The sequence below is a fragment of the Melanerpes formicivorus genome, unplaced genomic scaffold, assembly GCF_026170545.1.
Source record: "Melanerpes formicivorus ecotype bairdi unplaced genomic scaffold, bMelFor1.0.p_v2 SCAF_31, whole genome shotgun sequence".
Taxonomy (NCBI): domain Eukaryota; kingdom Metazoa; phylum Chordata; class Aves; order Piciformes; family Picidae; genus Melanerpes; species Melanerpes formicivorus.
The window spans coordinates 4,830,355-4,846,491 of record NW_027142383.1 but is presented as its reverse complement, the minus strand read 5'-3'; the positions used below and the strand labels follow the sequence as shown (position 1 = coordinate 4,846,491).

At 42.7% G+C, this 16,137-nt stretch overlaps 1 protein-coding gene across 3 annotated transcripts in view; it reads left to right on the top strand.

Annotated features, from left to right (window-relative positions):
- SPIN1 (spindlin 1) overlaps nt 1-15,708 on the top strand; it is a 271,264-nt gene extending 255,556 nt beyond the window's left edge. For all 3 annotated transcript variants that reach the window (XM_068155424.1, XM_068155425.1, XM_068155427.1), the window contains 3 exons: nt 7,178-7,431; nt 8,298-8,531; nt 11,850-15,708. In XM_068155424.1, the coding sequence (XP_068011525.1) occupies nt 7,178-7,431; nt 8,298-8,531; nt 11,850-12,049 (688 nt within the window). In that variant the 3' untranslated portion in view covers nt 12,050-15,708. The remainder of the gene's footprint in view (nt 1-7,177; nt 7,432-8,297; nt 8,532-11,849) is intronic.
- Nucleotides 15,709-16,137: the final 429 nt, after the last annotated feature.

The window sequence follows — 16,137 nt, the reverse complement described above, 5'->3', positions numbered from 1 at the left end:
TGACTAGGTATAATGATGACATCGTCTCCAGTATCCACAATAATTGAAAACTGTATAATTTGTCCACAAGGGTGTCTGACAGATACAATCTGTTCCAGTTTTCCCTTTTGGATTTCTAGGGCTTAATAAGCTATCAGGCATATCGGTGGAACCCGAGCCTTCTTGCCCTTGGATCCTGTTAGAAGTTTTAGGCACTCGGGACTCAGATGGTATTAGCTGAGCAATTTCTGTCCCAACAAGAGTAATGTGTGCTGCCAGAGGGGGCTGGGGGGGGGGGGGGCGTAGTCCAAGCACCCTGGTTTGGTGTCGTCGCGGGGTGTACTTGCACTGCAGGAGCAGCTTTTGCGACAATCTCGAGTAAAATGATTAGGTCTGTGACACTTTCGAGTCTGTCCAACAGTCAGACACTTTAAGGTACCTAGGTTTCTCAGAGGCACGATGATTTCAAGACTGCTTCTATGGCCGTGGCAAGATACATTGCTGCTTGTCGATGCCTTCATTCGTTGTGGTCCTGCAGTCATGAGGCAGTGGCACCTGTTGATAAAATGCTGAGAACCTGTTTAGTTTCTTCATTAGCATTGTCAAATGCCCAAATATCCAGCATTTCTACCTTCATATTGTGAGTCGGGTCTGAATTAGTATTGAATGCCGTATGTAAGGGATGGTATTGACAAAGGAACCAAGTGGCCCTGTTAGACCCTGCTCAGTAATGAGAAACACAGGATCAGAGTTATTGTCCTGGATTTTGGACCGCCCTTTGATCACTAAATCCTGACTTAATTGCAAAGCCTTCTCAGAAAGCTGCATTTGCTGATAAGATCTGGCAAAGATCTCACCCCAACGAGATGGTTAGCAGTGACACCTTATAGAGAGTCTGCTGGCTGCCGGGGCGTGGCGTCCGAGGCATTTGCAAGTGAATTGCCACTTAATTGAGGAGTTGCAAGGTCTAACGCGGTGTGACTTTTAAGTCTGCTTGCTGACAGGGCCTGAAACTCAGACAGCAGTGTCTTGGATGTAACTTTTTTGTTGCAATCAGAATATCATCCATAGACTTATAGATGTCACAAGTCTATGTCACAATGAGTCTGTTTAAGTGGGAAGAGAGTGCCTTGAGGGTTCAAGCATGCCTTCAGGCTACCCATTGATATCGGTGGGTGGAGTCTGCCTTAATCGATGACTCACTCAGTAGATGCAGACTTTGTTAAGTCCTCTGGGTGTGAGCAAATTGTAAAGAAAATGATCCTTTAAATTAATAATAATCAGGTCCCAATTTGTGGGGACTGGGAGTTGGGAGGCCAGGTTGTAAGGCACCCATCTCCAGCCAACATGGATTTAGGAAGGGCAGATCCTGCCTCTCCAACCTGATCTCTTTCTATGATCAGGTGACCCATCTGGTGGATGTGGGGAGGCCTGTGGATGTGGTCTACCTGGACTTCAACAAGGCCTTTGACACCGTCCCCCACAGCAAACTGCTGACTAAGCTGTCAGCCCGTGGATTGGACCACTACACTCTGTGCTGGGTTAGGAACTGGATGCAGGGCCGGGCCCAGAGAGTGGTAGTGAACGGTGCCACATCCAGCTGGAGGCCAGTCACCAGTGGTGTCCCCCAGGGATCAGTGCTGGGCCCTGTCCTCTTCAACATATTCATCGATGATCTGGATGAAGGGGTAGAGTCAGTCATCAGCAAGTTTGCAGATGACACAAAGTTAGGGGCAGATGTTAGTCAGTTAGAGGGTAGAAAGGCTCTGCAGAGGGACCTCGACCGACTGGACAGATGGGCAGAGTCCAATGGGATGGCATTCAACAAGTCCAAGTGCCGAGTGCTGCACTTTGGCTACGGCAATCCCATGCAGAGCTACAGGCTGGGGTCGGAGTGGCTGGAGAGCTCCCAAACAGAGAGGACCTGGGGGTGCTGATTGACAGCCACCTGAATATGAGCCAGCAGTGTGCCCAGGTGGCCAGGGGGGCCAATAGCATCCTGTCCTGCATTAGGAATAGTGTGGCCAGCAGGAGCAGGGAGGTCATAGTGCCCCTGTACTCTGCTTTGGTTAGGCCGCACCTTGAGTACTGTGTCCAGTTCTGGGCCCCTCAGTTTAAGAAGGACATCGAAACACTTGAGCGTGTCCAGAGAAGGGCAACAAGGCTGGTGAGAGGCCTTGAACACAAGCCCTATGAGGAGAGGCTGAGGGAGCTGGGATTGTTTAGCCTGGAGAAGAGGAGGCTCAGGGGTGACCTCATTGCCCTCTACAACTACCTGTAGGGTGGTTGTAGCCAGGAAGGGGTTGACCTCTTCTCCCAGGCAACCAGCACCAGAACAAGGGGACACAGTCTCAAGCTGCGCCAGGGGAGGTTTAGACTCGAGGTGAGGAGGAGGTTCTTCACCAAGCGAGTCATTCGTCATTGGAACGGGTTGCCCAGGGAGGTGGTTGAGTCATCGACCCTGGAGGCGTTCAAGGGGAGATTGGACGTGGCACTTGGTGCCATGGTCTAGTCATGGGGTCTGTGTTGATAGGTTGGACTCGATGATCCTCGAGGTCCTTTCCAACCTAAGTTATACTGTGATACTGTGATACTGTGATCTCCTCCATGATCGCTCTCAGACCTCGTAATAAACACCATTTGCTGACATACGTGTGTCAAAAGGGATTAGCAAATGTGTTGGAAACAACTGATTGATTACAGCAGTTGTGTATCCTGACTGTAGCCCATAGGTAGCTATGGCTTGTCTAGCTTCTGTTAAAGAACATTAGTCAGTTCAGAGATTAGTCATTGTTAACCTTCTCCATCTGTGACTACATTTCCCACAATACCTTTCCACCAGCGCAGCAGGACAGATCCCTGTCCCCCCCACCTCCCGATCACCCCATCGGGACTCAATTGGAATCTCCATCCGAGGCTGCTGATAATGTCTGGAATGTAGGAGGCAGGGGGGGGTGTAGCGGGTGAAACTGCTGGGGGGAAGGGGCCGCTAGGGCCGTTCCTGCCGCTACCATAGGGGTGGCTGCTGCCGGGGCCGCTGCCATTGTCAGTGCTGGTATTGGTGGTGCGTCGGTCAATTCCACTTGATCGGAGCCGCCGGTACTTGCGGGGGCCATGGGGGGTCACGGGAGGCGTCGCCAGGAGAGCTGCCGGAGTGTGGGGCGCCGTTGAGGTGGGCGCTGCTGGGCTGAGGGCTGCCGGGGTGAGCGCTGCTGGGGTGGTGGGGGCCATCATCAGGGTGGCTGGGGCTCGCAGCGGGGTGGGGGTGCAAAAATGCCGTGATTGCGAGCGTGCAAGCGCTCCAGGAGTTCTAGGGCAGAGTTCGCACTGTCCGGCTTCCAAGCCCAAGCCATCGCTGGTGGTATCTGGAAGATGTTGATGAAGGGGATCGAAAACACTGAGCCACAGGTTTCGCCGCGTATTTTTTTTTTTTTTTTTAATGGGTTTCTCTGCTGGGTGTGGACGGTTGGAAGAGACCTTCAAGATCATCGCATCCACCCCATCAACCAATCCAACCCACCCAAACAGCTAACCCATGGCACCAAACACCCCATCAAGTCTCCTCCTGAACACCTCCAATGACAGCGACTCCACCACCTCCCCAGGCAGCCCATTCCAATTGGCAATCACTCTTTCTGTATAGAACTTCTTCCTGACATCCAACCTGAACCTCCCCTGCCGCAGCCTGAGACTGTGTCCTCTTGTTCTGGTACTGGGTGCCTGGGAGAAGAGACCATCATCCGCCTGTCTACAACCTCCCTTCAGGTAGTTGTAGAGAGTGATAAGGTCACCCCTGAGTCTCCTCTTCTCCAGGCTGAGCAACCCCAGCTCCCTCAGTCTTTCCTCATAGGGCTTGTGTTCCAAACCCCTCACCAACTTTGTTGCTCTTCTCTGGACTCGTTCCAGCAAGTCAACATCCTTCCTAAACTGAGGGGCCCAGAACTGGACACAGGACTCGAGGTGTGGCCTAACCAGTGCAGTGTACAGGGGCAGAATGACCTCCCTGCTCCTGCTGGCCACACTGTTCCTGATGCAGGCCAGGATGCCATTGGCCCTCTTGGCTGCCTGGGCACACTGCAGGCTCATGTTCAGCCTGCCATCGACCAGTACCCCCAGGTCCCTCTCTGCCTGGCTGTTCTCCAGCCACTCTGACCCCAGCCTGTAGCACTGCATGGGGTTGTTGTGGCCAGTGTGCAGAACCCGGCACTTGGATGTGTTAAATCTCATGCTGTTGGACACTGCCCATCTGTCCAGCCTGTCGAGGTCCCTCTGCAGAGCCTCTCTATGCTCCAGCAGATCAACTCCTGCCCCCAGCTTGGTGTTGTCAGCAAATTTACTGATGATGGACTCAATGCCCTCATCCAGACCATCAATAAAGATGTTAAAGAGCACAGGGCCCAGCACTGATCCTTGGGGCACACCACTAGTGACTGGCTGCCAGCTGGATGTGGCACCATTCATCACCACTCTCTGGACTCGGCCATCCAGCCAGTTCCTAACCCAGTGCAGTGTGCTCCCATCCAAGCCATGGGCTGACAGCTTGGCCAGCAGTTTGCTATGGGGTACGGTGTCAAAGGCCTTGCTGAGGTCCAGGTGGACTACATCCACAGGCCTCTCCACATCCACCAGGTGGGTCACCTGATCATAGAAGGAGATCAGGTTGGTCAGGTAGGACCTGCCCTTCCTAAAACCATGCTGGCTAGGCCTGATCCCTTGGCCATCCTGCAAGTGCTGTGTGATTGCACTCAGGATGACCTGTTCCATGATCTTGCCTGGCACTGAGGTCAGGCTGACAGGCCTATAATTCCCTGGCTCATCCAACCGGCCCTTCTTGTGGATGGGCACCACGCTGGCCAGCTTCCAGTCCTCTGGGACCTCTCCAGTGAGCCAGGACTCTGGAAAATGATGGATAGTGGCTTGGCCAGCTCATCTGCCAGCTCTCTCAGCACCCTAGGATGAATCCCATCTGGTCCCATGGACTTGTGGGGATCCAAGCTGCTAAGGAGAGTTCCAACCACCTTCTCATGGAACACAGGGAAACTGTGCAGCTCCCTGGCTCCTTCTGCCAGCTCTGCAGGCCAGCTGTCAGGAAGACATTCTGCCCTTCTAGTAAAAATTGAGGCAAAGAAGGTGTTAAGTATCTCTGCCTTTTCCTCATCCTTTGTTACAATGTTCCCCTCTGTATCCACCAAGGAGTGGAGGTTGTCCTTTCCCTTCCCCTTACTATTAATGTATTTATAGAAGGACTTTTTGTTGTCCTTCACAGTAGAGGCCAGTTTAAGCTCCAAGTGTGCTTTTGCCTCCCTAATTTTCTTCCTACAAGACCTAACAACATCCTTAAACATTCTGTGGGTTGCCTCCCCTCTCTTCAGTCTTTATATCTGGCCTTGAAGGATGGCCAAGGGCAAATGGTGGATGAAATGGCTTGTAGGCTCTGGAAATGCAAGGGAAGTCTTTCATCCTCTGTACAGGCCTGTGTTTCAGCCATCAAGGAACTGTCCCATTCGGTCCATCAGCTAAGAAAGAACATGTCCTATTTCCCACCTGTATGGTCCCATGTTTCAGCTATTAGGAACAGGCACTTCCCTGTCCAAGAGAAGTACCCACTATGGCATATCCTGTGGTTTTACTTATATGACCATGGGTATGACATGAGTAAGTGGGATGTAAAACCCACTTCAGTCATAGCTGCATGAGTCTGTGAATTACAAAGAAATTCTCCCCACGAGAACGCTGCCCCAGTTTTCCAGTGGAAAATTACTCAAAAAGAGCAGACAAACTGATACTGCTTCTGATCCTCCTGAAGGGACTTCCGATGCATCTTCACGGGACACAAGTGGTTCCAGTTAGAATCAGAGGGGCCCTGCCTCCAACCAGATGGAGGAGGACTACTGGGTTTATTGGACTGTATACATCCAATCACTTAGCAAGTTGAACCCATGAGAGTATGAAACTTTAGTAGATATAGGTGCACAGTGTAATCTGATGCCATCAGACTATGAGAGGTGGAAACCATCTATATTTCTAGTGTGACAAGGGGATCCCAACAGTTGGATATATTGGAAGCAGAGCACCAGAATGCAAGCCACAGTTTGCTTTCACTTGGAGGGGTGGAAGGAGTCATTGGAATCAACTGCCCCAGGAGTGGACTGATCCAGACTGTACTGGAATAGAGTAGAGCTCCAGAGCATCTGCAGTAAGAAGCCTGTTGTGTACATAAGGCAATCTCATTCTGAGTGAAAATGGAAAGTGAATGATGTATGTTGGCTTATGTTAATTGGTACTGGGCGTGACATATGTGATATAGAATAATGGGTGGAAAATGTTTTGCCAATTAAATCTACTGATGAGTATTTGATATCATGCTGATGTCATGCCACCTTTTAAATGCAAGTGCAGACTGGAGCAAAGTATGGGGCTTGTAGTTCAGATTCTACCATATGAGGCTTTCTGTTTTCAGTTACTGCTTCCCTTTTCCCATTTTGGGGTGTTGTTTTTTTCTGCTGTGCAGGCAGCAGACTTGGGGGGTGGGGAGTGCTGTTTTATCACTGGTTTCTGCTGCTGCTTCTGCTTTTGCTGTACTTTTCTGTGAAATAGGCTAAGGTAATTGTACATTGTATCATCTCATTAAACACTCCTTATCTCAACCCAGGGCTTTTTGTGTTAATTTTCCTCCTGGCTGTGTGTGTGGGGTGCTTGCTGCTTGTGAGAGCAGACTGTGAAACCAGGACAGTCAACCACTTCTAATGTTTACACTGACTTTTTCCTCCTGGGTTAGGGGAATTATGTTTGCTGTTCTGCAGAGAGCAACAAAGTAGCAAAAGTATAATACCTAAAAAGATAACATTGCTCTTTGAGCAAGCAAGTTTTACTTTTGATGTTCAGTGCAGCAATGGCTAAAATAGTTATTTTTGCTTAAGCAAGCCAGTTTTAGAAACTACTGTTATGAAAGCAACCTTATATAAAATGTTGAAAATGTTACACTAATTTTTGGTGTGGGATTCTTTTCTTTTTCCAGTACAATGTAAAATGCTTTATACCCTAATCTGAATAAGGTACACAAAGCTGTATGTGCTAGAATTTAATGTATCTTTATTAATATATAATAATATATTGTTTTGTTAAAGCATATAGCTCTTGTTCAAAGCAGAATTTTGAGTATGTACTTGTTTAATGTTATGCTTGTATCTGTGTACAGAAAACATAGAAACAATGTTGGACCAAGCAAACCTATTTCTCAGCCACGAAGAAACATTGTAGGCTGCAGAATACAACATGGCTGGAAAGAAGGGAGTGGACCTGTAACACAATGGAAGGGCACAGTTCTTGATCAAGTTCCTGTAAATCCCTCTCTCTATCTTATAAAGTATGATGGATTTGATTGTGTGTATGGACTAGAACTGCACAAAGATGAAAGAGTTTCAGCACTCGAAGTCCTTCCAGACAGAGTTGGTAAGAGGTTTTTTCCTATATGTGCATATGTTGTTAGAACATTTAAAGTTTATTACTTTTCATCACATGGCAGATAATGTAAATGCTCTAGTTTTTCTTGATTTTTCAAATATTTTATGATAGCAGAGAGCATAGTGCTGTATTTTGTCTTTAAATTGTATGCAATAAATTCTGTATTTTTTTTTCTTGTTTAGAGTATCCTCCTTCACAAACTTATGTACATGTAACATTAGCATGTCTATTAAAATTTAGACTCTGAGCCAGCTCAGAAATGTCCTGGTTATGTTGGCTTGTGTGTTTGACAGCAATTGTGTGTGTGGGTTTTTTTTTTCATTTGCTTTGTCTAGGTATTAATACAAATGGGGGGGGGGGGGGTGGAAGGTGTTTTGTAAGTGAAATAACTTGACTAATAACAAATCTTTGCTGTAATTTGCACTGAATTGTTTAACTGTGGGGTTTTCCAAATGGTAAAGTTTAACATTTACCCTGGTTATTACTTATTTCTGAATGGAATAAGTTCCTTTTTCCTGACTGCAAACACATTAGTAGTAGCCTCTAGAATGGGGTTAGAGGGAACAAAACTGAACACCTTCATTAATAACTTCATACAGCTGTTCTGTGATTTAACTTCTCTTCCTCCCTTACCCCCACAATACAAATATTTTAAATTATCAATAAGAGCGTTAACATTCTTCAAGTTCTGCAGTTTTATTCTTCAACTCTCTGGAATGGACAGTATTTGTTTTGCATGTGAATTGATTAACTTTCAAACAAATTTATTAATGAATCTGGATAAAGATTATTTTTTACAAAGACTTATTTCTCTGCTTTTGAATGGGCATACTTATGAACTACTACCATTTCAGCTTCATCTCGAATTAGTGATGCCCACCTGGCAGACACAATGATTGGCAAAGCTGTGGAACATATGTTTGAAACTGAGGATGGTTCGAAAGATGAATGGAGGGGGATGGTCTTGGCTCGAGCTCCTATTATGAACACATGGTTTTATATTACCTACGAAAAAGATCCTGTCTTGTACATGTACCAACTCTTAGATGACTATAAAGAAGGTGATCTTCGCATTATGCCTGATTCCAGTAAGTAGTCCAGCTACTTTTCTTTTCTTCTGGAAAATCACATCTGTCTTTGGTTTATGGTTTATGCATGGAAAAGAGAGTTGACAAACAAGGATCTTTTTAAGTACTAACAAAGGACATAACATAGTGGAAAATACATCTGTATTAAAAAATTTCTGAAATGTTTTACTTGAATTAATGAAGAAATAACACAATAAACACTGGTAAATCCTTTTCTGTAATAATTGCTAACTAGGATGAAGATATGCATGCTATTGTGGAAGAGATTACACTTAGATTTATATTTTTTTAAATACAAACTGACAAACTAGAAGCCTTACATTGTTATCTTCTTATAGAAGTGTCACAAATAAAGAACCACATCAAGGAGCTGTATTTCTAAAGCAGTTCTTATAAGAATAATATGTTGGGTAGACATCTTCACTTTGGAAAGCTTTTGAATAGTTTCTTGGAGAAAAGAAGCAATAATGTTTTGAAAACTCATTTTCTCACATGTTTAAACACGTAAACAGGAAAAATATTCAATAGGTTAGGAGGGATGTTTTGTCTTCCTTTTTTGAAGTGAAAGTTATTGTTTTTTTCCCCCTATAAATATAGTATAAGAGATTTGAATAGCTAGTACAAAAGGAAAATTTAAAAGTTTGTAAAGATTATTGTGCTCTCATTTATCTCTGGAACCTCAAAACCACTTCCCTGACAGAGAGACAATTTTGGCTTTAAAGAATAGAATAGAATAAACCAGGTTGGAAGAGACCTTCAAGATCATCACGTCCAACCTATCACCCAACACCACCCAATCAACTAACCCATGTAACCAAGCACCCTGTCAAGTCTCCTCCTGAACACCTCCAGTGACGGCGACTCCACCACCTCCCCAGGCAGCCCATTCCAATGGGCAATCACTCTCTCCGTGTAAAACTTCCTCCTGACCTCCAGCCTGAACTTCCCCTGGCGCAGCCTGAGACTGTGTCCTCTTGTTCTGGTGCTGGCTGCCTGGGAGAAGAGACCAACCTCTGCCTGTTTACAACCCCCCTTCAGGTAGTTGTAGAGAGCAATAAGGTCACCCCTGAGTCTCCTCCTCTCCAGGCTAAGCAGCCCCAGCTCCCTCAGTCTCTCCTCATAGGGCTTGTGTTCCAAGCCCCTCACTAACTTTGTTGCCCTTCTCTGGACTCGTTCCAGCAAGTCAACATCCTTCCTAAACTGAGGGGCCCAGAACTGGACACAGTACTTGAGATGTGGCCTAACCAGTGCAGTGTACAGGGGCAGAATGACCTCCCTGCTCCTGCTGGCCACACTGTTCTTAATGCAGGCCAGGATGCCATTGGCCCTCTTGGCTGCCTGGGCACACTGCAGGCTCATGTTCATCTTACCATCGACCAGTACCCCCAGGTCCCTCTCTGCCTGGTTGCTCTCCAGCCACTCTGACCCCAGCCTGTAGCACTGCATGGGGTTGTTGTGGCCAATGTGTAGAACCCGGCACTTGGATGTGTTAAATCTCATGCCGTTGGACTCTGCCCATCTGTCCAGCCTGTCGAGGTCTCTCTGCACAGCCTCTCTACCCTCTAGCAGATCAACTCCTGCCCCCAGCTTGGTGTCATCAGCAAATTTACTGATGATAGACTCAATGCCCTCATCCAGATCATCAATAAAGATGTTAAAGAGGATGGGGCCCAGCACTGATCCCTGGGGGACTCCACTACTGACTGGCCGCCAGCTGGATGTGACACCATTCACATAAGTAAATTATTAATTAGATAACTAGTGTTTAGCTATGCAATGCCTTACATAAATGTGCTGGAACATATCCAGAGAAGGGCCATGAGGGTGATCAGAGGGCTGGAGCACCTCTCCTATGGAGACAGACTGAAAGAGTTGGGGTTATTCAGTCTGGAGAAGAGAAGGCTCTGAGGAGACCTTATTGTGGCCTTCCAGTTTCTTATGGAGGCTTGCAAGAAAGCTGGAAATGGACTTCTTAGGTTGTCAGGTTGTGATAGGACTGGGGGGAATGGAGCAAAGTTAGAAGTGGGTAGATTCAGATTGGATGTTAGGAAAAAGTTCTTCACTATGAGGGTGGTGAGACACTGGGACAGGTTGCCCAGATAGGTGGTGGAAGCCCCATCCCTGGACGTTTTTAAGGCCAGGCTGGATGGGGCTCTGAGCAACCTGATCTATTGTGAGGTGTCCCTGCCCATGGTAGGGGGGTTGGAACTGGATGATCTCTGAGGTCCCTTCCAACCCTGACAATTCTGTGACAATTTTGTAATATTATTTTAAATTCACTCACTGAATTTCTGAGACTGTCTTCCTTCAGATCTAACACAGATAACAAATGGCTGAGTAAAAAAGTGGCACTTATTTGCATAACCTCTGTAGTAATCCTAGGGTTTTCAGATTTATCATTTTTCCAGACTAACAAAAAGCGACATATCTGTGGGCTGAAGAGAGTGAGCCACAAATGTTAATGGAAAAAGTGACCTTTCTATTCCTAAAGAAACAAATAACATAAGCTCTTTTAGAGCTGGCATCTCCAAATACCTTGCAATTCCTTTTTAAATTCTACTTTGCTTTCTTCCATCTTAGAGCTAAAAGGTTTATTCTTTCCATATTTAAGTTTTTAATGTGTTCTTTTTTACCTGAGGCAATCTACTAATTAACTCTGTTTCTAAGACACTCTAAACTATGACCTACCTTCCCTGGACCTGTATCTTTTACAGACAACATGAATTGTATCCTTAAGGATACTTCGGGGTAGATTTTGTTAGAAAATCAGATACTATATCTAGATTTCTCAACAACATCCATTCTAGTGTGAAATCAAAAGCCTCTTTTAACAGCATTATTGATTAAGGAGGTTGCACTTAATTTGGAAGATGTGGTTTTGTTGCAATGGCATGTTTGTATTGATGTTTTGAATAAAGCGTGGGTGGAGAAGGAGTTCTTGCACATTTGCCTTTCTGTTAGAGACTCAGTGACTTGTGCTGGACACTTAAATTCAGTTATCTACAAACATCTTCTGTAATTGATGTATAAACCTTCATCTCAAAAGACTTTTCTAACCAATTGAACTGATATTTTTTTACTTCATAAAATCAAAGAGGATATTACCAAAAAATAAAAAATGGATAAAATAATTCCATGACTGTATGTTCTTAGAAGCATGGCAATAATAAGGTGCTTGTCTGAACAACTCTAGTTTAGACATGCTCTTCATTTTAAACTTGTGATTTTTTCTTAATTTTTGAAGAAGGTCCTGCAGTTTTTTATATTGGAAAAAATCCATAAATGTCTACCAAAGTACATTCTATTTTCATATTACAGATGAATCACCTCCTGCAGAACGGGAACCAGGTGAAGTTGTGGACAGCCTGGTAGGCAAACAAGTGGAATATGCCAAAGAAGATGGCTCAAAACGGACTGGCATGGTCATTCATCAAGTTGAAGCCAAACCATCTGTCTATTTCATCAAATTTGATGATGATTTCCATATTTATGTCTACGATTTGGTGAAGACATCCTAGACGACTTCATGAACTTTTGCCAAATTTGTGGAACTATTAAATGTAAAATTTGTAGACACAAAGACTTGACTGTTTTTCAGTTAAATGAAAGCTTAAATGTCCCTGCAAACTGACAGTCTCTACCAGTGAAACTGTTTTGTTCTGAATAATATAAATTTATGTGAACGTGACACATTTTACATTAGAGAACTCCTTTTCTTGAACGAAGTTGATATATTTGGATAGGAGGGAATTAAAAGCAAAGAATAGCTGCAAATTGAAACTGTGTGAAGTCAATCTAGTATTGTAACCTAGATAATTGCTTCTCATAAATTTTAACTTTTTCTTCAACTTTGCACTTGCCTGTTCAACTGCCACATGCAAGTGTAGTTGGTTATTTTCAATATGCCTTCTTTTGTAATATTAAATTTAATTTCTTGGCTACTGGCAGTCCTTGTTTTCTGGGTTGGGGCAGAGGCAACTCTTCTGAAATGTTTAAGCAGTTTTTGCAGGAGTAAGGAGTACCTAACTCAAGTAACATCAATCTACTACTTTTCTACACTTAGTTTCAAATTACACTTCTTAAGAACTTGCAGTACATGGAAATATTTGTGCATTTTTTACTAGTCACAGAGCAGTAGGATATCAGGTGTTTGACTTCTGCACCTTTCAGTGAAAAGGCTTTTAATCTATAAAAATATATTTAATCTGTATAACCTGTTAATTGGAAATTGGAATTGGCTAAGGGCCTAAGTTCACTAAGTTTACTGGTTCCTAAGTTGTAGGAACCAGTAAAATACACACAACAAAGCTGCTTTTAATCCTAAAAGTTATACTCTGTTTTGTTATATGCATTTCTTGGCAGAACCCAAGTGATTGGTGCCACAAGTTTAACACTGTATATGTGCTACTTGAGAAGACTTTAGACTACCCATTGGCAATAGGTAGTCTTTTCTTTAATATCAGAACCTAGAAACCTAGATGTTTGTGTGTGAACTTAGAAACCTATTAGTAGTTAATCTTTTGCAAGGTAAATACAATCTTATGTGAGTGGGGGTCCTTTTATACTGAAGACCTCCTTTAGTGAAGGAGAAGCATTTGTTGCCTTCTACTCAGTCTGCTGCATTCCTTTGCTTTGTTTTGGGTTTTACTATTGTTTTTAACCATTTTGGTTCAGTAAGGCATCTTCTCAATGTATTCTTTTTCTGGCTTTTCCACATAAGGAGTATCCAGACAAATCTACAACCTGTTGTTACCTTTTGTGATGTATGCTGTATGATTTGAGGTATGCTGTTAACATGAATTTCATTCTAAGAACACTAGAGTTCTGCATGCCAGTGGTGTACTATCTAATGGGAGCTATAGACAGTCTCAGTGGTTCAGTCATCTGCATTAGATTGTGGATGTAAATAGCAGCCCACAACAGCAGAATCTTTTCGCAGTTTTAATCTTGTAAGATAGTTGTAAATCAAGGTTAGGGTATTTGCTGTTTTTTAAGCTTAGCGAGTTTTTTAATAGCATCAGAACTATAACAAGGATCAGTACAGCAACAAAATTGTCATGGTAAATCAGAACTCTACAAGCTTCAAAACACTGCTTCACAGAAATACTGTGTGAAGAGTGTGAATACAGTAAACACTATTGATAGAGAGAAGGAATACATAGATAATCAACCTTATGCTGTTACTGGAGGGATGCAGGAGAGACTGTTAATCAGAGATCTGTCCTCTGTTGTGGGTATTTTTCATATGAAAGATTCAGTGGTTTAAGTCCCTTTCTATCCATTATTTTTGGCCTGATTTTCATATTTTAGCCTTAAGGCTTGTGCCTCATTATGCTGTAATGGTAATATGGTAATACTATATAATATATATGGTAATACTATATAAATATGGTATCTTAATTCTTTGTCCCTTGCATAATGTCCTGTATTTCATTATGGGCAACCAAAGGCCAGATATTGTCTTTCAGTTCACAGCTTCTCAATCCAGTCTTTAAGCACTGAGTCATTTTCATTGTGTTTTGGACAAAGTGAGCAGATTTGCAACACAGTGCTTTCATCTTGCAGATCTGTTATATGCTTTCTATTGACTCTTAAGAGTCCTGCATGTAAATCTCAAAGCTGAGCCTGGCTCCATGAGCCCAAGTTGATATATGCGGCACAAGAACGAGTGTATTGATTGCACACAAAACACATGAATAACTTAGTAAAATGAATTTTGGGCTTTACATCTAAGGAACACAAGGTTTGTTTTGAAATATTTGAGGTTTAGATCTACAGGAACATTTTTTAGCATTTGACTTGCATTTGTGGATTTTATGCAAGCCACTCTAATATACCACATATTTTGTTAATTAGAATATAATCTATACACTGTCAAACATTATGGTTGTTTTTAGATGTCCCTGTTGTCTGTTGCATGGGGGGTTTCTTTTAAATTTTTTTCTTAAGGTATGGTGGGGGGGTGGTTTTGGGGTTTTTTTTTGTTTTTTTTTTTTTTCTATTAGCTTAAGCCACCTTTTTAAGACTAATTCCCCTCCCTGCCATCTGCTTTGGGCTTTATTTTAGGCTCATGTTTCAGATCTGCATGCAGCGCTTGCATTACCCTAGTAACTACACGTTGGTCCCTTGTTCTAGGGGTTCAACATTTCTTTCCAAATTTATCATAGGTCTTGGGATGGCATAAGCCATGGATCTTTGTATACAAGTTACTGACATCTCTCATTTACCTGCTGTAGTATTGTTGTATATTGTGTGTGTGATTTCAGGCCGCCATGTAAAACTTTTTAAAAGGAAAAAAATCCACCACACCTTTAAATGCAGACCATCCTTTTTTGCATGCTTAGAAGATTAGAATGTTCAATGTAACAAACTGAAGTTGCATGTTATAATGTTTAGGTTTGGGGTTTGTTTTTATTTTGTGTTCATTTTTTTGTGAATTTGCTTATCGTGCTGTTTGAATGGTTGTTAGTAGGATTAAACGCACTGGTGAGGCAAACATGCCAACAGAAGGTAATTTTCCAGTTGTATGTATCATACAGCATTTAAAGGAACCATGCATTCTGTTTAAGAATAAATAATAGCAATTCATGAGTAAAACATTACTCTTTTTTTTTTTCTTTTGGCTGCCAAACCCTAAACAAAGGTGGACTACATGAAGATATAGATACTTTGGGGAAAATCCTATTAATTGAAATGGATATAAGCCTTCTTTAAAAGAATTATTTTTAAATGGAAGCTTAATCTTCAGACAGAATAGATTACAGTTGCTTCAGGGAAAAAGAATTATGATAAAAGCAGTTTCTGGTTCCTTGCAAATGCTGTGTTTTTTGTATTTTACATCATTAGTGCAATTTGGATGGTTCTTAGTATGTGTATAGTTCAAAGGTCTTCGTGTTCACATTTTAAAATTAGGTAATGACTTCATCTTTAGAGCTCAGTTTCATTATTTTTATTTCTCTGCATTTAGAAGTATAAACACTTTTAATCTGTTACTTAATTCTGTAAGTAATTTTTATAATTATGATGTAACTCTATCCTTAAAAAATAAATCATTTATGTGCAACTCACAACTGTAAATTTTATTCTCATGAGCAAAATGTAGTGATGTGACTTCAGATTGTGAATGAGCAGTTTCTTCAGTATTTTAATTAAAAAGGACAAAGTATTTAAAAGTTGAGCCATGTATGCTGGTATAATACTTTCTCCTATGAAATAAGTTTGCTTGCTAAGCCAATTTTTTAAAATTCTTTTTTCTTCCAAGTATGAATATCAATAAGATGGAATTTGACTGAGGTAAAGCATAATGCTTATATTGTATTTCACCAAAAGCAGAAAAATTCCTCCTTGGGGGTTTATGCAAGTCTGTGAGGGAGCCTCTTATTTCTAGAACACACACTACTAGCAGTAGTTCAGCAGCAGTATTTAGCTGATACATGTGTCTGCTTTGAACTGAAGTACTTAACTAAAATTTTAATTTTATTTTACTCATTAAATTAAAAGAAAAGTAGAATTAATAGAAACCTAGAGATGATGAGCAGTGAAAAGAATACCACTACAATGATGTGAATGTCTTCAAGATGCACAAGTTTTTCATACTAATGCATGA